The sequence below is a fragment of the Cygnus olor genome, chromosome 1, assembly GCF_009769625.2.
Source record: "Cygnus olor isolate bCygOlo1 chromosome 1, bCygOlo1.pri.v2, whole genome shotgun sequence".
Taxonomy (NCBI): Eukaryota; Metazoa; Chordata; class Aves; order Anseriformes; family Anatidae; genus Cygnus; species Cygnus olor.
In genome coordinates, this window is record NC_049169.1 from 110,946,167 (window position 1) to 110,970,100 (window position 23,934).

The following is a 23,934-nucleotide window of genomic DNA, read 5'->3' on the forward strand; positions in this document are numbered from 1 at the left end:
ATGAGAAAATGACCTCCAATTCAAAAACATATTTGAAATGTTTCCCATGTACAAGGTTTCTGCAGGCTTATAAGTACACGAGAAATTCAAAGAATCTGATTAATTACAGGATTTACTGACAAACGTTTGTAAATTCATTCTGTGCATGAAGAGTTGGTGTGAACCTGTATGTGAAAGTACTGGTAATTACGGAGAGGAGACAGTGCATGGGGCTTTCTGCTTTGAATTTGGAACTGTGTGCACTGCTTTCATAATACCCGTTATTATATATATGAATCTTGTAAATGAACTGATGAGAGTGATGGGAAGTTGCTTCATTATTTCGGAGGCTCACTCAAAATATTTTGTTTCTTTCAGAGACTTGAAGATAGAAAATCTGTTGCTAGATGAAGACAACAATATCAAGCTTATTGGTATGAAACTAGTTCGGCAATTCCAGTAATTAAAATTGGTAGTTTTATAAAGAGAATGTTAAGACTTCATAATCCTCCATGTGACAACTGCTAATGTTGCTGCAAAGAGGAGCTGGGAGAGTATAGATAGCAATCAAGCTGTTCCTGACAGCATCTTGTGAAAAAATGTTCCAAATAATTCAGCTTTAACTGGGTATGGGCATAATCCTTCATCTTCTAACCAGCGGCTTTCCTGTTTAAATCAGGTACTTTGTAAAGAATTAGAGAACTGACACCACAGAAGTAACTTATTTTATTATCTTTATAATTTTGCATTTACTGAGTTGGATTCTGCCCCCATATGCATATGCTTCCGCTGAAGTCGGTGGGAGTTGCATGCATTTTTAGCATCTAGCAAAATTTGGTCCTTTATTTATATTTGTTAAGTTTGCTTCCAGAACCCAATAAGAAATTGTTTTAGAGGGCCATTAAAAATATAAAAAAGATCGACAATAGAGACTTGATTGTATTCGGGTGTCAGTTGTATGCAGTACTCAATTCATTCAAGTTATGTGGATGTTTTAGATTAATCATTTGTGGGTATAGTCTCTCACTGCCGTTGTGTAATTGCCATTAATGTTAATGTCTGCACTGAAAAGAAAATATGCCTTTTGCTAAAAAAAAAAAAAAAGATTATATTTATTTCTATGCCTACACTCTTGCCAACAGCAGTGTCTGTGGCTGCAGACTTAAAACACCTGACTGACTTCCTTTCTTCGAAAAGTTTCATCACCTGAAAAGTGATGAAAAACGCTTAACATTCAGGTCAAATGGACAGTCTCTGTAACGTATAAAGCACATACATCTCGAAACAAACAAGAAGAGCATGGTTAATGAAATTTGAAACACTCAAAAATTACTCAGGGAATTTGGCCTCTAGAAGAACTACCATGACTTCTAGTCGTTACTCTGCAGTGAATCAAATGTCTCTGGGAAAATAAAAGCAAAAGAGAATGCTGCATTACCTCAGTTACGGGTCAAAGGATACTGATATGTTACCATGAATCATTCATCAGTAATGATGGATACCACCCATTATCTTGATTTAGCAGATAAGTGAGACCAGATGGTTTGCAACAGTGCTATATGAACATCTGATAGATTTTAAAAATTTCTATAACTTTCCTGTTATTGGGTGTTTGATTACACAACAGTATGTGAACTTGACATCCAAAACCAGATCTAATCAGATGATATGTGTACAATTAAAACTTACATGCCAAAAAATAACTTCAGAGCTGTTCCTGCAGTTTTGTTTGCTTCAGTTGCATGGAAAGGTCTCCTCACAGTGGGTGGTGTGGGACGTATAGAGAAAGAGACAGATCTTCTGTAGCCTAGCTAGCTGAGATAAATTGTCCTCAGGTCTGCAGCCTGATGTTTTAAACAAGGCAGATTGTACACAGTATGTATTTTAAAACAAAGCAATTAAATTGCACCATCCAACAGGGTATGTTATAAAAAAATAAAGGTTGCTTTATTAGTAATAATTTCACTGTAAGTAAAAACAGTTTTAAAGTCACAGTCTGCTCAAACACTTGTGTTTTATCAACAGTCAGCTTAAGTCAATTGTTTCATCTCCTCCCATTCCCAAAGGAAAACCTCTGATCTAATTTTCCAGAGAAGTCACTATTTTATTAAACAACCCCAAACAGTTAGGATTTGTTTTCCCATGTTTCACACAAGCTGGCTGTCCCGTGTCCTGCTTCTGCACAACTCATGCAAGGGAAATGTTCCAGCACATGTCTGTGTCTGGTGGAATAGACCTGATAATTTACTTCTTTTCCTCCTCCATGCCTGTTCCCTCACTCATCTTATTCCGCATTTAGTAAAATATTTTATGTAGTCTATCTTTCTAGAAATGTGATGAATCAATTGTGTTGTCAGGTAGCGCTGCCCAGGAAGGTTCTTCACTAGAAAAGAGTATGTTTAGAGGAGTTATGTGCTGCTTGTCATGCTTTCAAGAAGAGACTTTGAGCTACAAAACCAGATGACATTAACTGCTTTGCAGTAGGAGCTTAGTCTCCATGTCTTGTGCAGCAGCAAACACTCTAGTATCTAGTGAAAATGTTGCTCTTGTAATAGCTGTGTAATATAAAAAAAATAGGAAAAAATAAAATAAAAACACAAAGAAAAGAGAAGAGGTGAATGGAAGACGAAAAATATAGCATAAAGTGACACTGACGGTCCCTGATTGCTCATGCATTTCAGTGAGAACTGAATCCCCTGAATCCCTTTCTTGACACAGCTGCTTAGTGACACCTTGCTTTTTGTTACTCTTTTTAGCTACGTGATAAGATGGTTTAGAATATGTGCTTAGATAGTATTATTAGAAAAATTCCATTTGCTGTGTTAAGTGGACTTGCTGCTAGCTGCTTGGTAAGTCTCAAATCGAGGAACATCAGGATTAGCAACGCCGGAAGTGATTCACTTCTCTTTATCTACCATCCCATGGTGGTAGGTGACTGATAAAGGTGCCACAAAAGGCCACTCACAGGCCATGCAAAGTCCTCGGCACTCTGCTCAAGGACCTACGGCACCAAAAGGACCCTGCCTATAAGTAGCTCTACTGAGGTCTGTGGAGCTCTACTGCCATAGACAAAGGTCAACCTTGTTCACGATCTCTCACTTTATTCTAAGGCTTGTGCTGTTAAATACCTTTTTCCATATTCCAACTGTCACAGCTTCAGAGATAGCCATGTATCCATAGCTTAATGTTGATTTTCTGGAGGCGTTGAAAAGTAGTAGTGCAATGCGATACTTCGATAGTATGAAGAGTGGGGGTGGTGGAGCTCCCATGTCATAATATTTACTCTGGAAAACCAAGTGTGGCCTTTGATCTGAATTCTGTAATTAGCTAGGCTTATTGAAAAAAAGCCCAAGAAAGAGACAGGAATGGCAGTAAAATTATCAATGCTGGTGGTGATACCATTCTTACCATGATAAAAATGCATCCTTACTACAAATGACCCTGTGATCACGATGTATTGCCAAAGTATTCATAACAATATTCCCATTTCTTTTGCAATAAAATCCCCGTCCCCAGTATGCATGCATTTGCATGCATTTTTAATTTCAACAGGAACTAGCAAAAAAAAAAAAAAAGTATACCAGCCTGGTTGTAATGAATGGGCTGAGAAAAAGTCAATGAGATGTTTATAGTTTAAGTAAATAAGATAGTGAAAACTTTCACTAGAGGATACCTCTGTTGATAATGATAAACAGATGCTGGTTTATACCGGGTCAGAACATAGCCATTATGTATTTTGAGTGTGAAGCATTATGTTACAGTCAAGTAATTTTGAGGTGGTATGTCACAGTAGGGTAAAGACCATGAGTAATACCCTGCAGAGGTATTATTTCTAGTTTTAAAAAGTATTTTACAGCTGACATAACCTATCTCAGGCCATAGCTAATAAATAAATTAATTAAGTAAATGGATCCTCAGAAGTATTTGTATAAGCCCCAGGGATAATACATATCTAACAGAGATGATTAAGCAGTGTCCAGAGACAATTGTTTTCCATCAGAGGCAAGGAAATTGCCTTGATCCTCCCTACAGTTTTTACAGTGCTCTCCAACAAACCCCTTTGAGCCTCTTTGGCTGTTTAAATGTGGTGGTGCTGTGCTTGCCTCCCTCTCAGAGAGTCAGCCAGGCAAGCAGCAAGCACTCTGCAGTCATTTGGACACTCCAACCCACATAGTCGTTTTTGTACTTTTTTTTTTTTGGTAAACATTATTCATTTTTAGCCCAGTTTCATAAGGGAACAAGACTTATGTGAACACCCCAGCAGTGTGCTTTTAATATCTTGAGGGACTCTTGTCTAATTTTAACCACATTTGGCATAGGGTGAATCCTAAAGGACAGGCCGTTACTTCAAGTCTCATGAAAATACGTAGGCAGATAAGGGACAGAGACCCTAACCAGTGACTGGGTGGAGGGCGGCATGGGCTTAGCAGTAGCCTGTTATATTTGGCCTCCAGGATGTAATGCTTTTAGCCCAGCCGGGCAGGTGGGTAGCACACACAGAAGGCTGTTTTATGAGACACGTGGATAAAAGACATGAGTCTCTAGGAACAGGATTCAGTGCTCTGCTTCTCCACACTGCCCTGTTTATGTATAAGACAATTTTCATTTTAAACACACCTACATTTGGGGAATTTTTAAGAAGAGAGGATGAATGAAAAAGGAGACAAACAGATGTTAGTATTCTTAATAACAATATTTTTGTTGAAGCTGTCATCAGTAGGAAGCTATTAATAAATGTGAACATCTTTGATTGTGACCCCTCTAGATCCTCTGCTCCTGGATATGATGCCCTGCTGCAAAGGCAGACTTCCCAGCCTGTCAGCTTTGCCTGTATCTTCCTCTTCCTTGCCCGTTTGCCTCACTTCTTCCCCTTTATCATGTCAAGTTGCTGCCTTCTCTCAAGACCCTCTGCAACCTCTCCTCACCTTCCCTTGTCATCTCCAAAGCTGTAGTTTCATAATTGCTCTCTACCAAGCCAAGTGTGGGCTACCACTAGACAGGGCGGGCTTGCACACCCCTGACTGCACATTGCCCCCAGCCTCTTCTGCTGCTGGTGTGACCGAGCTGCAAGCCCATTCCACAGCTGCTTTCTGCAAATTTCTTTCCTTGCTGAGTGGTTTAATTTTTAAGATCCTTTCTTAAAAACAGCTCACCCTGCAGCCATACCAGCGCTGGAGCAGATGAAGGAGGTTGGGAGAGCTCCCTTCTTGGCGCCAGCCTGGGCTTGGGTTGGCTGAGAGCACTTGTGAAACTGCGGCCTCCTCTGGTGCGGGGAGACTGCGTCTTGTTCCTGATCAGTTCATGATGCCAGCCTTTGCCAGTCCCTTGCTATTACTGCCAGCAGAGAACATCAGATACACCCAGGGGCCAGAAATACAATAATTCAAGACAGAAGAGGGGGAGGGAGAGCCAAATCAACACATTCCCCTTCTTGCTCCAAAATCTCCCTTGTGTTGCTTCAGAGCTGAAACGCCGACTCTGCAACCCCATGTGTTTGTGAATCACCACAACAGTCCCAGAAACCAACCTCCCTGCCTTAAATCTGATGGCTCCTTTAAAAGATTTAAGGGAAAAATTTGAAGAAGCAGCGCTTGGCCTCTTAGCAGCAGTACGGAGCCCATGACAACCCAAGGCTGCTTTCTGCCCCATGCCCATCATGGAGTGAGGGCATGAGACAAACTCAGCTCCAGTTGCTGCCATCCAGTTCCCAGTGAAACATAATTGCTTTGTCTGTGAAACTGATGATCGTGTGTGTTCTAAGATGTTTTTTATTGCTTGTTGAAATCTCTTTTTATTTAGCACAAATTGTAAAAATTTTTCATGTGAATGATTTTTTCTTAGACAGTTCATTGCTTAGCTTTTGAAAAAAAAAAATGCTTTTTTCCGTGCTGTTTTAGCGCTTTTTTACTGTATCTATCTCTTTCATAACTGTGTCTCTATGCTTTTCACAGACTTTGGACTGAGCAACTGTGCAGGCATCTTGGGTTATTCTGATCCATTCAGCACCCAGTGTGGGAGCCCAGCATATGCAGCCCCTGAACTTCTGGCAAGGAAAAAATACGGGCCCAAAATAGACGTTTGGTCCATGTGAGTTACTTCCCTAGTTTATAATTGTTGTTACTTGTCATCATTACCCATTGCTCAAATGAGAAATAAGCAAGAAAATCTGTTTAATTAGCATGACTCTGTGAACTAAGTTGTGCAGATATTTTGATTTAAAATAGAGCTGTATATAGATTGGTAGAACACATAGCATGGCAAGGTTGCAGTAAAGTACAGCTTCATCAATGACTTTGAGACATAGTAGAAAACACGGCTCTCACACAAGAGGAACAACATTTTGTTTTGTTTTCCCCAAAGGATCTTCAAACTTTTACACGGTCTCCATGCATTATCCACAGTCACATCTAGCAGGAAATGTGAAATCTAGTCAGGTCATCCCTTTGAAAGCATAGTAGTTAAAAGGGAAGAAGACATGGGCAGAAATTTTGTGAGCCTGAGCACTTAGTAGCATTCAGGCAAAAGAACAGGCTAAAATCACCTGTGCCGGAGATGGAGAAAGCTATAAATGTGTTCTGGAGTCAGTGAATTTATCTGCAGTACTTTTTTTAGACTGTGTAACTCCCACTGCTCTCCTGCTGGCCATGGCCATGGTGTCAGTTATTGTCTCTCCCGGAGAGGAATTAGGTGAGATTAGCTGAGTTTTAGCTTTTGTATTAGGATCTGAATATTTTCCCTCACCAGTGAACTGGGGATAGTAAAATACAAATCAATTTAAATGAAGTAATAGATTTTAGTGGTTCCCTAGTTTAAGTTTCTGGAATACTCTGAAAACATAAAGTGCTGTATAAGTGCTACTACTGCTAAGAAAGTTTGGCCATAGTTTATATATGAGACTAGGACCTGGGTCAACTTCATCTCTCAGGTTGATCTGGTCAGCACCCTGTGACACCTTAATACTCTTTAAAACTTCCCCCACGGGAGCCTGATCTGCAGTCTGTGTTCCAAGGAGACCTGCACCTAAACCATCACATGGCTACTTCACTTCTCGCTCCAGCAGTGGGCCATCCCTCCACATCAAGGGGGAGATTATCAGCCCTGAGGAATGCAGGCACTCTTACTGGGACTGGAATGCAGACAAACAGAGCACAGTCATTCCTGTAAACCATTTAAACTTCTCCAGTAATAATATCCTGCTCTTTTTTTTTTTTTTTTAAATTTAAGAAAGAAACATACAGTTAACCCCTACCCTTCCTCGTAGCTGAACAAATGCTTGCTGTGATCAATGGTTCATAATAGCACACCGGTTTAGATTCTTTCTGTTCACATACGTTTATTCAGCAGACTGGGGAAACAAATTCCCAAAAGGAAGGAATTCCACTCACTTGAATTTAAAGCCCTTTTGCGAGAGAGAAGAACAAGAGTACCCAACCCACTTTTCATCACTGACTCTGCTGGGTAAAAACAAGCAATAAGTTTTCTGCTATGAAAAAATGTAATTGTTCATACCTGATCTTTGAGCTGCACCAGAGGCCAGTGGAAGCCTTTGGGCATCAAGCCAGGACTTGAGATGTACCCATTGACATGGGCAGTTATACCACACCCAGGGAAGCAGCAGGATAAGGCCCCTGAAAGCACTTTAAGTATTTATGCAGCCTGAGGAGAGACATAATTGTGGATTGGCATTTAGCTGAGAACTTGCCTAACAGCTGGACTCGGTTCTGTGACTCCCAGCTTATGTCTTACACATTGTGTGACCCTCCATGAGCAAACCTCTGTAAACTCTTGCCCAAATCATTGTGTGCAACAGAAGAAGAACACTTTTCATCCTTTTTAGTAGTTGTTAGGCACTGAAAACAGTCACTAAAACTTCAAACTAAGTTTTTTCTTGTTCCTGATCATTTTGGTTTCTTATATTGTATGTTTTCTTTTAGTGGGGTAAACATGTATGCAATGTTGACTGGAACGTTACCTTTTACTGTGGAGCCATTCAGCTTGAGAGCTTTATACCAGAAAATGGTGGACAAAGAAATGAACCCTTTTCCCACCCAGCTCTCTACAGGTAATCAAAGGAGTATGTTTGTACCTATTCAGATCCAGTTGGTTGGAACCATTGCATTGAATTCTGGATTGTGAGTCATGCTACCAGCATGGCATGCTAATCGTGAAAAATGTTCTTTTTCATTTTATTCTCCAAAAGATCTGGGGGTGTTGGTGTAGTATAACTCCTTTTGTTTTGACTTTTATATGTAAGCTGTAGAATCGCCAAGTTGTACAGAATATGAGAGAGGAACAAGTCTGTGAAAATCTGTGAAATTGCTTTCAGAAAATAGCTGGTCAGTTTTGCATGTTTGGATGATTTTAGTGTAGGGTATGGATGCATGAACTCATTATTTTGGAATAACACATTCCTGGGCATTATCATGATTAAAGTTGAGTGATAAGCTACCTTGATTGACCTCACATTCATTATGGAATAATGACATGCACTCAGAAAGTTATTTTGGGACAGTAGCCTGTGATAACCTTCGTGTGTTCAGAAAATGCAAAATTGTCATTGCATTAATATTAGAAATATTAATTCCTTCTTCAAAGCCATGTCACTAGGCAACAGAATCATGTTTCAGCTTATAGCAAGACTGTGTCAGCATTTGGAACAAACTATGTTTTGTACTTAGGTTTTATTTTTGTATGCTAAATTTGATGCTCATGGAGAGCTTCTGTTCTTATCTGCAGACAGTTTGCAAGGGACATTCAATAGATTTAAAAGACTGCAAATAGGAAAAAATTGAAAGATCATACGTTTTCACTTAGATCACTAATAATGGCAAACCATTGCCATGGGGTATAAGAAAAAGCCTTTGAAAGTTGTGTCACAAGATGAGTTCTCCAAGGACAGATTTCCCTGCATGTGGAAGAAGTAGATAGTTAAGGATTTTCTCACATGGTTTATCTGTGAATCAAGTGGTGTATGTTGTTTCTCATTTGCTCAGCATCTGTATGAAGTATATATTTTCTGCCAGCAGTTCATGTTGCTGGCATGTTGTAAAGTGGTAGGTTTACAAGTGAGCTGGGATGCTTCAAGTCTTGCCATGTATTTGATGCAGTTAGAGTGTTTGGTATTTCCATTCTGAGGACTCCCCTGTAGGATTCAGTTGCACAAAATTGCTATTTTAATGTTCTAGCACATGTTCTAAAGCCCCACTGAGTAAATTAAAAGGCGGATTATACTGTATAAAGCAGATGACTGCTTCATATTGCATTGATCTGGAAGCCAAATCCTTCATCAATTGCAAAGTTACTCTTGAATTCAGGGACTTGGATATAGTAGTAAAAATTTGCCAAGTTTGCCAAATATTTTACCAAATGGACCTCCCACAGTGAGGCTTCTACCAAAAAATAGCTGTTGTAAAATGACTGTACAGTCACTTTGATCCAATGTACTGTTTCCCCAATTGTTTTATTTCAACCACAGTCATTCTTTAAGTGGGAGGTTTCACTGACTTCACAGGGACAACTCCTGTGTTAAAGTCTGAATCACCCATGAAAGGCCTGTAGAAGACCAGACTTTGTGTAGCAAAAAAAGATAACATTACTTTTGACAGGTTTCATTTTACTGTTTCAGTCATCCTACAATTTTATCGTGGGGATCAAATTTTCCAACAGTCATGTCCTTGTAGAATTTGTGGCTCACTAACAATATGGTCTCCAGTGAAAACAATATTTTATTTATCCTGTGAGAACAATAGCAGCTTGAACTTTCAGAGATGATGGAAAATTAATGGAACAGATTTAAACATCTTAAACTTTACTCACTGTGAAAAAGGTATCCATCAGTTCTTGATTTAAGTCAACAGGCTTGCACATTCACCAACATGGCAAAGTGCGACTTAAGATGACATTTGTTCTTGCCACAGCTAGGCTTTGGGTCAGTAGATAGAAAATCTCCTCTGCCCTGCAAATTGTTTCATTAGTTAACTCCTTAGGTATATGGATCTTTTTCTTAAATCAGGTTTTCTTTTTCTGTTAATTCACACAGAGATCACAGAAGAGATTTTTTGCAGTAGTCTGTTTTGCTTGTTCATTATATTCTCTTTCAACATTTAATTTCACAGCAACTGAATGCAGGGTTCGTTGTAAAAATAGCTATTCTTATCACTAAACAAGAGTATATTTTATTTGTATTAGTTACAGTTTTGTGTGACCATGGACACCCGAAGCAACTGTGTAGCAACAGGGAAAATTTGGGGTTAGTATTTGATTTTCCCACTTAGGAAACTGTTTTTCGTTAAGCTCCTTAAACAACACAGCTGTCTGATTATTGATTTTAGGTGAGCTGAGTTCAGTTGTTAAGGAAGTTGGTATTCACCTTGCACACATTGCTTTTTTTTTTCCTCAATGTACTGCTTCTGTGTGTTTATGGTCTTCCTTTTGCAACAGAGTAGTGCAGTGGAAACTAGAAGAATCTCTCTAAAAAAGGAGTTTTTTAAATCCTTAGCTCCTTTAGTTGATAAGTTTTCTGTATGGATGATGGTTTTTTTGTTACAGAAACCCATGTCTTTCATAGCTGAGAGTCTAAAAGGTAGCGTCGACTGACACGCTACTTTCTTGTGATTCCCTTTTGAAAGCCTATCAGACACTAACCACTGCACGTGTGGCCACGTATCCCATGCTTTTGGAGCAGAAATGAAGTGTCACTTTTTACGGGCATTCAGAAGTCCATCACTTAAAATCCAGGAATACGTGGGTCATCTGGTGACTTATATTTCTTCTGTGAAGTACAGATTAATTGCAAACAGTCAATCAAGTCAGTACTGGGAAGTTTCCGCACCTCAGCTAGATGTTACCACTGCCAGGAGCAGAGAGGCAGTGTTGTCAAGCCGAGGTCTGTGTAAATTCTTAAGAACAGCAAGCAATCATCTGCCCACGTCTGTAGTTCTGAGCTTACTTATGGCTTTATGAAGTGAAATGACCTTATTTCATTTTCTCTGGCCAGTTGTGTAAGCAGCACCTGTATACCTGATTTTAGCCAGGGCCCACTCAAAGCATGGCATTCTCTAAACAAGACACTAAGCTGTTTTTGTTCATGTCAAAGCAAATGAAAGTAGCAGAGGTCTTGTAGTTCATACCTGAAGCACTCTGTGTTTCTGTTCATTACTGAACTCAATACACTAAAGGAAGTTTAAAGGGAGAGTTTTTTTTTTTCTCATGGTACTGGTCTGTCATTTGTCAAAAGAGCAAACTTTGCCCCAAAGTTACACCATGGAAACAAAATTCCATCAAGTGCAGGTCACTGGCTAATCAGATTAGTGCCGTCCTTGAGTTCGTTGTAAATGAGGCCCTCACATTCCCTCACATAATGAAGCATTGGAGGGATAATTCACAGTGTCCTTTGTTCACGAAGCTACTTGGTTCAGCATGAAAAGCTGCTTCAGATGCCATGGGTCCAAAAATCGATTCATTATCTTCATGTTTGTTTCCTGGGGGATTAATTTATCTGTCCTACAGCTGCATGGCTATCTGAAAAAGACCCAGTCTTCCTCACACCATCTAACAGCTCAGGTGAGCAAAGGTGCTGTTAAAAATCCCTACTGCATCACCTGGGACCGGCTGGTGAGGGAACCTCCCTGGAGGGCTCCCCTCTCTGGAATCAGTTTCTCCTGCTCTGAATCTGTTGTGCTTTGTATTGCTTCACAGACCTCATTTACTCTGTCTTTTGACAAGGGGAAAAAAAAGATTAAAGTTTTTAAGGAGCCGTTGGCTGATTTGGGGGCTGAGGGTGTTGGCAGTCGGTTTGGAGAGGGATTGCTTTGCACTGAGAAGCATGCTCTGAGCCCGTGGGATGCATGCGGCTCCTAACAGGGCAGCACTGGGAAGAGAGGAACTCAAATGGCAGAACAATGGGGCGATTGTTTCACATAACAGGGGTCTGCGCCCAAGATGTGTTGACGTGTGGGCTTTCAGGGTACGCAGGGAGCAGTCCTAACATTGGCTTCCAGGAGATTTATGAACTTGGATGTAGTTTCTTCCTGCTGTTTCCACAATATTGCTGTCATAGGAAAATAACAAAAATGTTGGGAAAGATTTAAAGTGAAGTACCTCACATAAATCAGCTATTTGTGAAGACGGAGCTTAGAAAAAAAAATGAGCTCGTGCCTAGCTGAACTGGTAAATACATAATCATAACTCTCTCTCTTCCAAATATAAACTTCTCAACACTAGGCCTGCACTGAAACAGATATCCTCTCAGGGCCTTCTCTGGCTGATGTTTGATGGTTGCAGGATGGTGAACACAGAGGTTACCCAAGCTGCCTAGAGTCAACACCTATCACGTCTAACCTTGATTTATTTGATGAGAAACCCTCCCTTCCTCTTCTGCTGCTCTGCTCTGGCACATCAGCCCATCCAGCCTGTCCCTTGTTGCGGGTGGGCTTGGAGACCTGAGAATGCTTGGGTGGACAACCAGGCAAACGTGAAGAAGTCTTGAAGAAAAGAATTTTATTCTTAAAGGCAGCGGTGCTTTGTCTGCGCGGAGGCTCTGTCTGTGAGAGGAGCAGTGCATTTTATATGCCTAATGAGCAAGGCAGTTCTGGCAAAACTTTTATACATGAGACAAGACTCCATTTAATCTAAAACACCGCTGTTAAATCCAAAGACTTGAAGTGGGGTTAAATTTTTCAGTCCTCAGAAACCCTACCAAGCTGCAGGCAAGGCATAGTGGTGGTCCTGTGCTGCTACTGCCCAAGGTCTCCATGCAAGGTCTCCAAGGCCTGGAAACAAGTAGATGAGACACTCTCAGGAGAGTCTGGGAGGGAAGCTGCAGCTCTACTGCAGAATGAGGTGGAAAAAAGCCTCTAAGATGCCATCCATATGAGTTGGAGAAAACTGCTGGAAACCATCATTTGTGTCTTTTGTTTGCCATTGACTTTGTTCAGGGTGCACTCAGCATCTCACTGGACTGTATCATTCTGGTTTTGGTTTTCCCAGAATTAGGTTTCTTTGTCTTTTGTTTAGAGAATGATAGAGGACATAGTTAACTCTTTATTGTTTTGTAGCTGATAAACTAAATCTAACCTTGATAATTTAAGGAGTAAAGACCAGAAATAGTTAACATAGAGTTTATTTTCAGCTCAGATATTCACTTCTTGTGAGTCTTTTAGCAAATCACTTGATTTCATTGTTCATAACCATATAAGAAGCACATTACTTACAAATATTGGAAAATTACTTTTGAGGCTTTTCATAAGAAAATCCCAAGGTGTCGTGGAATGTCATTGAAAGTTGAAGCTATGGTATTTGAAAACAGAATAAAGTCCATTAATTTTACTGTACCCTTTTAATTTTGCTAAAATCTCCTGCAACTGATTGTAGTTTGGATGGAAATCATAAGGGAATTTCTCCCCATGTCAATAGGAGCAGAAAACCCAATTCTCCATGTCTTCCCTCCCAGCTCTGCATCCCTTCCCTCCCCTCCACTCACTCCCAGTCATTCTCTTTCTACTCTAAACAGAGTATGAGTGATTTGCCTCTAATCTCACTCCAGTCTCCTGTCCTCAAACAAAAATTTTGACTAGCATGCTCAGAAACTTCAAACAAGCTCTGAAACAAAAATTTCTTTTTCTCATCTCCTTATGACTTTATAAATCTTCGTTTATTTTAGTTACTAATCTCTTACCAGGCTTTCCTTTTTCTCAAGGACATTTGAGCATACTAGAAGGAAAAGGTTGATTTTTAGTATATTCTGTGGTCAGGCTACACAGCATAACATCTCATACCTTGTTAAGTCATAAAGCATATGACATAGCTCTTGTTTTTTCTTGATTTCTTCACAGCGGCCATAAATTTTCTACGATCTCTGCTAGAGCCAGATCCTGCAAAGAGACCAAATATCCAGCAGGCACTTGCAAATCGGTGGCTTAATGAGAATTACCCTGGGAGAGCACCACCTAATGTAACATATCCAAACAGGTACTGTGTGAAAGAGCAGAGAAAACCTGCCAGTGTGTACATTCGTTAAAATGTGAACAACTCTGGTGCTGCAGTTTCGTTCCTTGTGTGACAGTGTCCCACTGCATTTTCTGGGATTGCTTTTTTGACTCAATCCTTAATTTTTTTTTCAGATTGGCCATTAAATATGTGTTTCCTGAAATGACCAAAACCAAACCTTAAATTAGAAGCTGGCATATGATGCATTTGTGGGGTAGTCTGGGGTACATATCAGGTGATTAATTGGCTGCAGACCTTAGAGTAGATGTGTGTGAAGATATTTTGTCGGTTCTGATCTTGTTTGTCAGTAGACCCATGCTACTTTTCCAGTAGAGGCTATACCTATTTGTGATACATATGTGAGGTTCTGTGGATTAGGTAAATATGCAAACAGTGGTGAGAAAAGTCAGAGTTAAATGATCTTCATTTGTTGGTTGTTGATCTTGAATACCTGTGCAATGCTAAATGCATGACTACATGCAAACAGGTAGCAAATCTCATGGTTAGTCAAATATCAGTCTAAGGAAAAACAAACAAATAAACAGGAAGAAAGAAAAATACTTCTGGTCCACTTTGGTTAGGAATAATCTTGCTTGATTTTCAACATCCCTCAGCATAGAGTTCACATGACTAAGTCAACATGGGCTCTCATTACAGTCAATGGAGAAAAATAAGGGCACATTTTACAGAATGATTCATCTGATTTCTTTTTGATCCTGTAGTAGGATGACATTGTGCCCAGGAGATCTGAGTTTCTCTCCCATGAATGTAAATAGAGCCTCAGACAACTCATTTAGAAATGTATGTCTATATTTGATCAGATAAAACTTCCTTCCTGCATCAAAGCCCTTCAGCACACACTATCTATTACCTGCAGAGGATTCATTGTAGTAGTTACTAGCTCTCAGACAAAGATCCAAAGTAGTACTGAGGCAAAGACTGCAACTTAAAGCTTGATTTTGGTGCTTAGAATCTGATAGTGCCCCAAAATTTCAGTCATAACTCACTAAGAGGCAAGTCCCTAAGAGAAGAGCCTAACTTCCACTCCACAGTTTACTCAAGTGCCAGGTACCTGATGTAGAATACACCTAGGGGCAAGACAACCTCTCTTTGTGTGAATGCCTGAACCATTGTCCTCTACCCAATATGATTTCATGGTCATCAACTAGGCCATCTCTTTGTGTTGGTGCCCTGACAGACTCAGTGCCTAGGCAAGCTCAGACCATGCATACAGACAGCCTTGAGCATTCACTTGAGGCCACAGAACTGCCTCCCCATCTGTCTTCCTCTCTGGTCACCTGCTAGCCAGGTGAATAGAACATGTTTCAGAGCTGTAGGTCCAAACCTTGTGGGGTTGAGAGGTACCTGCAGTGCCAGTCTCTTAGTGCTGAAGCGCTTGATACTGCTGACAACTGGGCTCAGGAGATCAAACTGGGTCCCAAAATTCAGGACAGCCTTCAGGAATTTTTGGAGACCTTTCCTTTCAATGTTGCTGTCTTATAGATCACAGTCCTGTCTGCTACCTGAGTCCCCTCTATATGTATAGGGAACTGAGGTGCCCTCATTTAGCAGCAGGCATTTCCCTTCCTGAGTTAGCATTTTAAGTATAGCATTGTGGAGAATCGCTGTGACTATGCATTTCTTTGGCCTGAGGAGAATAATGTCTCTCACTCTCAGAATATGGCTGGATAGTTGTTGAGCAGCTTGGATGCTTGTTTTCCAACGGGTGCCATCACTAGAGCCATCCACTGAAACAATTGTGAGGCTGGCTGCCTGCAATCCTCAGGCCTACGTGGACAGAGTATAAAAATGGCCCATAAGAATGATTGTTTTGCAGGGAATAAGATAGAGAACAGACAGACTCATTATCTTAACATTACTGCCTGAAATTTAAGGGCAATTGAGTTAATTTGAGTAGTGTGCTGTACAACAAAAGGAAATCTGAGTTTCCATGGTGCTTTGGACTGTACCGAAGTGCACTGTACATATGAACACTGTATGTTAAAGAAAGGGAAAACAAGTGTAAACTGAATGAGTTGTTAAGCTAATGAAATCACTGTCATAATGAGCCTAATCAATCTGCTAAACGTGGCATCTGTTAAGTGAATGTAAGTGTAACTGAGAGCTGTATGGGTGATTTAATTCTCTTGCTGCGTGTGTCTTATCTGCAGAAGAGGAAAAAAAAGAAATATGGTTTAAATGTGATTTCAGAATTCTTTTGAGTTTCTAGGTACATTTTCATGCCTTGGTTTCTGAGTTCTTAGCTTGAAGTTATCAGCCCTTAGACAGGCTGTGGTGGAGGTGTCACTTTAGAGCTTGATCTCTGGTGCAATTAGGTCGGAGACTTACGAGAGAGGCCAACCTCTATTAGGTAGAATAGCTGTGCAGTTCTGTTTATGGAGTGCCCATTAATCATTCCCTCCTAACAACAAACAAATGAAATGTAAGAATGGAATAAAATGCAATATTGAACTATAGAGAGAGCACGTTTGCTCATGCATATATGTGGATATAGTGATGACCATAATCCTTTCCTATTACAAGCACTTTTAAAGGGAGTGTCAATGTGAAGAGGTACCCTTTGCTATTAAATAAATCAGCTACATTTTTTTTCTCATTGCATAGTTTTTCTTATTTTTTCTATTTGAAAATAAGAGAAAAATAGCTACTTCTTTCAGAACACAGGTTTTATGATGAAGTCAGTGAAGTTGTAAAGGATAAAAGCTATGATTCTTTCTTTCCCTTCATTTTTTTATAATATTTTTTATTTTTAATTTAATTAAAATTTAATTAGTTTAATTAGTTTATACCTAAAGCTTGACCTACCTAGAATTTATAGAGCCTTACTAAAGCCTTATTGGGAAAATGCTGCAAAGTTTGAAATATTTAAAGACCTGACTTGCCTCCTTTGAGTTTGCCTCCAAAAGTACTGCTAGAGTCAGCTTCAATAGAGTTTCTTTAAGTTTCTGTTAGTGTGCAAACATGGGTAAGATATTATCTGTTCTGAAAAATCAACTACCAAATATTCTAGGAATCACTTTCTCTCTTAATCATGCTTTTTATAGCACAAACAAGAAACTGTGTTCTGTTCTTGCAGTCCTCTTCTACCATTTTAAGGTAACCACCTTTGTTTCCAAGGCAGCAACACTATAGGAAAGGGGAGAACATGAAGATAAGGTAGAAGAACAGCAGAAAATGCATTTTCAGGCAAATATTTTCTCAGGCTTTTTATGACCTTGTTTTTGTTAAAGAGGCAAACAAATATTTCCCATTTTGCTGTGCACTTCGAGTAGAAATTGCTTGAATTCTTTTTGCCATCCAAATGCCTTAATGTGCAATGGCCAAGATAAGTTTTGATTATGAACTTAAAAAAAAACAACACCCAAACTTTTTTTTTTAACTGCAGAATGAACGTTCATTAGCATGCTGAATAAAGGAAAACAGTTATTTAAGATTTTCCATATTTTGTTTTTCATCTCGTTTAAGTCCTTATGTCAGACCCAGACTGCTCTCTGGGCATTCCTCACATCACAGGTGTACAGGACAATGGTATAGGAGAGCAGGGGTGAGAAAGGATGAGAATTATCCTTTCGAAGGGGGAAAGCAGGTTGTAAAAAGGCTCATAACCTAAGCTTCCCTTAGTTGCCTTAGCCAAATATTAGGCTTGATATTGGGAGCAAAGAATATCCTTTAGAAAGCAGACAGAATCCAGCATTTCTTTGGAGATGGGTGGAAGTTGACAGGTACATCTGGGAATCTGGCCAGCATATTTAGATGTCTAAACAGGAGGAAAGTTTTTTGGAAAAATTGTTTTTAACTTACACTGTGAAAGTGCTTTGCTATTTCCACAGCCTGCTGTACTGCATTTCTCACCTTGGCTAAGTCTATTATGGACTTTACAGAAAAGCACATCCATAAACTCATGTTGTATTTCTGCTTCTAACCAATATGAGTATAGCAGGAGTTTTACCATTTTGGGAGCTGCTGTAATAACCCTCCCTGTGTGTCACCTTTCTCTGGGGCGAAATGCTCTAGCCACCTAGTACATAAATATTGTGCAAAAGGTGAGGGGTGAAGCTGAACACTGTGGTGTCTTTAAAAGAGTCATTTCAGAAAGGAAAATGTAGCCATCTAAGTTGGATTTTACATCTTTTCCTTCAAAACCAAGTGGATGATCTTGACAGTCTTCACTGGTCAGATCTAGGGTGACAAATTGAGACATCCAGGGCATCGCGGTGCCATTTCATTTCATGGTAGGATGTGAGGCCACTGTGGCTTGGTTTGTTCAGCTATCACAGTGTGCACATGGTTCCCAAGTAGTCTGCCTTTCTCCTCACAGCCATGTTACTGAGCTTTTCAGGTCACTTCTCTGCCACTGCTAACAAGGCTCTGTCACTGGGAGGACAGTACGAGCAATGTGCTTCACCTCTCTTTCTGCAGAATCCACCTGGAGGACCTCAGTCAAAGTGTGCTGCTCCATATGACTGAGAAGCTCGGCTACAAGAACAGCGATGTCATCAACACTGTGCTCTCAAACAGGGCAAGTCACACGCTTGCCATCTACTTTCTGCTTAATAAGAAGCTGGAGCGCTATTTGGCAAGCCTTAGGGTAAGTGCTGCTTGGTGTTGATTCTTTGGACAAGCAGGTGAGAGGGTAAAAAAGTGCTTAAAGTTTCCCTGCTCTCTGGCATTTGATCTCAAGGTATTGCCTGGATTTTTATTCCTTCATACTAAAAGCATTATTTCCAAAGATAATTCCCCCAGCTGCTGAGGTAATTGCTTATAGGCTTGATGTCTCATGATTTCGTGCTTTTGAAGATCTTTCCATAGAAAACTAATGGTACAGTTGCCACCCCAAGGTAGGATGTTGTGCAGGCTGTGCCTAGTGTGGTATGCAGTCTGGCCCGCTTGACTTTGCAAGCATTCTCCCAGGTCATTTTTTCTCTTCTTTAGTGCTGCTCTCCTTAAAATCCAGTGACAGTGCTAGTGCTGCACAACTGCCCAGCTCATGCAGCTGGGAGCCCATTTGTGCACAGGCCCTGGAGGGGACATCCCTGAGAGCCACCAGGCTGCAGTGTGCTCCCTCCCTCTGCAGCAGGAGTGCTCTGTGTGTGGCTGAAAGGGAGCTGTCACCTTGCCACACCACCCTTTCTTGTACGTCTGGGGGAGCTGAGCTCCCTAGCCACATTGTGCATGGCACTTGCTCAAGTGTTAGGATGGGCAAAGAGCACCAAGGCAAGCTGCAGCCATGGCTATCTCTCCACACAGCTATCTGTGGTCTGGCGAGGAGTCTTAAACAGTTAAGAGTCTGTAGGCTCCTGCATGACTTGTGTAGTCAGTAGGGTGGGCTGTATTCTGTTTGAGCAACCTGGTGGAAGGGGTTGGAATTAGATGATCTTTAAGGTCCCTTCCAACCCAAACCATTCTGTGAATCTATGTTTGGAGTTTTCTTTTTGACATGTTTGTTTCTTTGAGAAATTATCCCCAGCAGCACCTTAGTTTTTCTCTTCTCAGTTCTTTTAGCAAGCATGTTTTAATGATGATGCCATCAATGATATTTAAAATGTAATGGACCAAATTCACCACATCCATAAGTTGATGAGACTACTGAATGCCAAATGTGGATATGGTCCATTAAGCAGTAGCTAAACATTAGCTTTCTCTAATTATCTTATATACTTTAATTTTCCATGCTTCTCTCTCCACAGAAGTCTGAAGGCCAGGACAACATTTGCCACAAGAACCAGCTATACCAGATAGAAAAGTACAAGGCAAATAAAGACTCCTATGAGGTAAAGCTCATTAAAGCTTCTTAAGGTACTTTGAAAGCAGGCTGAATTTGAGGATCCCCAGCTGTTGGGATTAAGACAATGAGTTTCTGGAGCTGTGAAGAAAAAAAGAGATCTGTGATCTTGCCTGCACAGGGCAATTCTCTCAAGTTCTTTTTGAAGGAACAAATAGCAGACCCTTAGGGGGAAGTTTAAAGACAACTTTCAGCTTTCATGAGGAAACTAAATGCTCTGTTTAGCAGAATAACACAAACATCTTCAGGGGGCTCCTTAGTTTCATTATGAGTTGCAAGTTGCTGAAGAAGACTATAACAGCATTGCCTTGAGTCTAAAGATGTTGGTGGTGTAGGGCAGAGAGCTGTGTGACTGCCAGGGTTCCCTCTCCGCAGCGACTTGCCACAGATCTGCATAGCAGAGTGCAATGTCCTGACTTGACTACTAGAAAACGTAAGACTGTATTAGTACAAAACTCTGTCTGGGTGAAAATTTTTGCCTCTCAGCGGAACTGATGCAGAACTAGCCCACTGTGTTGTGACACACTTCCCTTGGCCAGAGAAAAGATTTAACCAGATTACCTTTCACTCTGTCTGTCTCCAGTCTTTTTGCCTGCAATAGAGGAGGTAATTTATATTAGAGGAATACATAACAGATATTAGGAAGCTTCTTTTGTGTGGATTTTTCTTCTTTGGCTGTTTCTTTGCCGAGCACTAAAATTACAAGGGTTGTGTGCATTGTGCAAGTCCTATCTAACAACATAAATAGCAGTATTCCTGAAGAGTTTACCTGTTTCAAAAGCTACTTGTCAATGTTGGATTGATGATCTAATTGCAGGGACAGATTTGTATTATGGCTGGGTTTGTTTATTTTAAAGACTGCTTCCAAATTTCATAGAAAAGCTGAATTGCAAGCCAGATGGATATATCAGGGCAAAGTACTTCTCATTCTTTCCTTACATAAATCAGAACCACCTCACTTAACGTCTGTCAGCAGTGGGTAGACTAGATAAATCTCGTATTTCAAAACACTGTGGCAGTTTACTTGCATGGCTGGCTCACTGTGTCTGCATCCATGCCACATGCAGGCAATTCTGCAGCGAGGCTTGTCTGGGCACCTGCACGTAGCCAGGAGAGAAATGCATGCTCTGTTTTCATGCTCTTCCTGAAATCCCCATGCTCCTGGAAGGGAGCTGATGTTTGGCTTCTGTAAGGATCATTGAAAACTAATGATGGTGTGACTGTATGACCCCAGTTTTGTTTGTATGCACAGTTAGGAATAAAGACTCCCTCCAAAGCCTCTCCTGCATTCAGAGTTAGTCCCAGTGTAGCTATTTAAAGGATGAGGGGGTGTCCTTTCTTTCCTGAAATAGTTACCTTGAAGCAATCGCAGTGCAGACACTGTGATAATAATACAGTATAATATCTTTCTACATAGGCATAGCTGAATATAAAGCATGTTTATATCGCTTTAGCTGTGTTTACATGGGGGGATTGTATCACACTTACTGTACCAGGACGGTTAAAACAGCACGCTTGGGTGAACACAGACCCTGAGATGCTCCTGCCACTTGTAACTGTGGGAGACGTTTCTTCTAAAATGCCTTCAGGGGGACAGGAACCCAGCCATGGAAGTGTCTGGATCGCGCTGCTGGGATCAGTGGGTGCCTTTGGGACTCAGAGATGCAGAATTCATAAGCTCAGAGAAATCTGTGGGCTGTAGGTAGGGTCCCCTTACCATCCCCTGTTTCCAGACTGGAACTGGGAGGTACTGGTCCCTGGGCAGATAATGCAAAGGAAGCATCGCTGTGTGTTGCCATGGAAATGCCATGGAGAGAGGTGGTAGGGTTCAGCAGAAGCAGCTGACTGAATTTCTCCCACCTCACTCCCGCCATGTGAAATGAGGACTTTCCCTCGGGCTGGGGGCTGCCTGCCAGTAGGGGCAGGCAGCACGGCACGTGTGCAGCAGACGTGCCCAGACCCTCTTTTCCCTTCGGTTTCCTAAATTCACATGGTAGCATTGGTGTGCTGGAGTGGAGGGTGAGGAGACTTGCTGTCAGGGCTAAGCAGACGCGTGTTTTTGCAGGCTGGCTTCACTTGAGCACTCAGGGCACTTGGGCAGTATAGGATAATGGAAGGAGACAGCAGTCTGTCTGTCTGTCTGTCTGCCTCTTTTTTGTTGCAGAGGGCTCAGGTGATGAGCAGTCATCCCTACAGCAAAACCAGGGGACCGGTACTGGGGCTATCTGCTTCCCTCCGAGTAGCTGGTGGGCTCAGGCTGGAGGAATTTGTAATTATAAGAACTTGTGTCATTGTCCTATCACAATATTAGGCAAGGCCAAGGCAAATACCCATTATCTTCCTTCCAAGTTCGTTGCCAGGACTAGGATAGATTTTAGGGTCGAGGTCAGGACAGGAAATAGCAGAGGCTGATGTAATGCCGAACCTATTCAAGTATAACATACCGGCACAACTCTTTCATTGTGCAACAGCATGCCATTGCACGGCTGCGTATAGCACGGTGAGGACTGAACTTTTATAACTCCCCTGAAGGAACACTTCCTTTCCTTTTTAAAATATAATAGCATGCAGCACCTTGGGAGTTTAGGATTTTGGCCGTTTCCCCTCCCACCACTATCATCAAAGAGAAGCAGTCTTGGTAAATTTTAAAAATAAGGCTATTTACAACATTCATCCAGGGTAAAGTAATTCATTGCTAATGCCGGATGTATGAATTTGCTTTTTCATCGGTGCTTTAATTGTACGGTACAACTGTGTTACCACTGCTTATAAAACATTACAGCAGTGTGAAAGCAAAGCCAGGGGCACGTGTTTGAGAGGAGAGCAGTGAGGAGTTCTGGCTTGGCTCTCGCACCATTAGGCTAAGATGCTTGCAGCGCTGCGATGTCCTGCATTCTGACACATGCTGCAGCAGCCAAAACGCAAATTCTTTCCTCGCCTATCCAAAATAGCAAAAAGCCCTTAAACAATCGTGATTGGCTCCTGTAGACTTTAAATAGTCACCACTTGGTCTCATCCTCACAAGTACCTTTAAAAAAAAGGTAGTTGGTAGAACCCAGTCTCTGCTGAACTTGGCAGCAGAGTTTTACAGCCTTGAAAGCAAAAAAATAGTTTGGTGGGCTCAGAATTAAATGCACAGCTCCCACTGACTTTATTGTCATAGTCTGTTATTCACACAGCATTATTGTTATTACTGCTATTGTTGTTATTACTGTTGTTATTATTTCATTGTCATCAATAGTGACTGTGCTCGCCAAGATAGCATCTGGGACTGATCAGACATTGCATTGTTCCAGGCATAGCACAAGCAGGGAGGAATAAATGCTCCGTACCTGACATGGCTACAGCCTCTAATGGCAAGGGGGACAACATCAGGTGAACAAGGAGGTATAACGCAAGGAAAGCAATGACAGCTCCAGAAAGTGTTGGTTTCTTTCTGTGGAAGAGTTAGCCAGCTTTAGATGGCTAAAGGAAAATAAACTGGAGGGAATAAGGGATGTGTGGAGAGAAGGCTGGGGAAAAAAATGGGTGTGTGGCAGTACACGGAGGGGAGGAAGACAGGGAGGAGCTCCCAGAGGGTCCCTGGTTCTCTCTCTCCCCCCAGTTACTTCACAGCTTCTGTAATAAAACTAAAGTCTTAGTTTGTCATTTCCTGAAGCTCTTCCTTCTGACTCTGTAATTTCCGAAAATTCAAAGATCAATGAGCCCAGCAGTGCCCAGACACCATCTACGCAGTGCCCAGTTCTGTCTGATGTGGCAGTGATCAAAATGTGTGCTGCCTAGTTATTTTCCTCTTATGTGTCTTAACATGTTTCCAGAGTTGTTTAGTGGATGAAACAAACAAACAAACAAAATGTCTTGCACATCCTTACTTCCCTCTCTCACGTTTATGCACATTACTTTGCATCACACAGATGCCCCACTAAAGAAACAGCCCCAAAGCAACCAAAACAAAAGCCCCACTTCTTTGAGATTCACATCTAAAACAAAAAAAAAACACACAAGTTTGCTCAAGAAAAGTGGGAATTTCTTGAAGTCTTTGAGTGATAGCAAAATACAAGCCATAAATCGGATGCCTGAGGTTTAGAAATAAAATAGTACCCTTGGCTGCCTCTGAAATCACTGGCCAATAAGGAGCATTACGCAGCTTACAGAACCTAGTGATT

The 23,934-nt window shown here is 41.1% G+C and overlaps 1 protein-coding gene and 1 long non-coding RNA gene across 5 annotated transcripts in view; one reads left to right on the forward strand and one right to left on the reverse strand.

Annotated features, from left to right (window-relative positions):
- The window catches only part of HUNK (hormonally up-regulated Neu-associated kinase), a 56,934-nt gene that overhangs the window by 26,620 nt on the left and 6,380 nt on the right, over window positions 1–23,934 (forward strand). For all 3 annotated transcript variants that reach the window (XM_040576932.1, XM_040576942.1, XM_040576953.1), the window contains exons 3-8: window positions 358–413; window positions 5,931–6,066; window positions 7,914–8,041; window positions 13,812–13,947; window positions 18,406–18,574; window positions 19,674–19,757. In XM_040576932.1, the coding sequence (XP_040432866.1) occupies window positions 358–413; window positions 5,931–6,066; window positions 7,914–8,041; window positions 13,812–13,947; window positions 18,406–18,574; window positions 19,674–19,757 (709 nt within the window). The remainder of the gene's footprint in view (window positions 1–357; window positions 414–5,930; window positions 6,067–7,913; window positions 8,042–13,811; window positions 13,948–18,405; window positions 18,575–19,673; window positions 19,758–23,934) is intronic.
- On the reverse strand, window positions 16,859–22,440 carry LOC121079544. Of its 2 annotated transcripts, none has more exons than XR_005825078.1 (3): window positions 21,257–22,440; window positions 20,330–20,360; window positions 16,859–17,112 (listed from the first exon to the last, which is right to left on the reverse strand). It is a non-coding gene; the product is annotated as an uncharacterized LOC121079544 (long non-coding RNA). The 2 variants fall into 2 exon arrangements; XR_005825076.1 differs by lacking the exon at window positions 16,859–17,112 and adding an exon at window positions 19,774–19,849.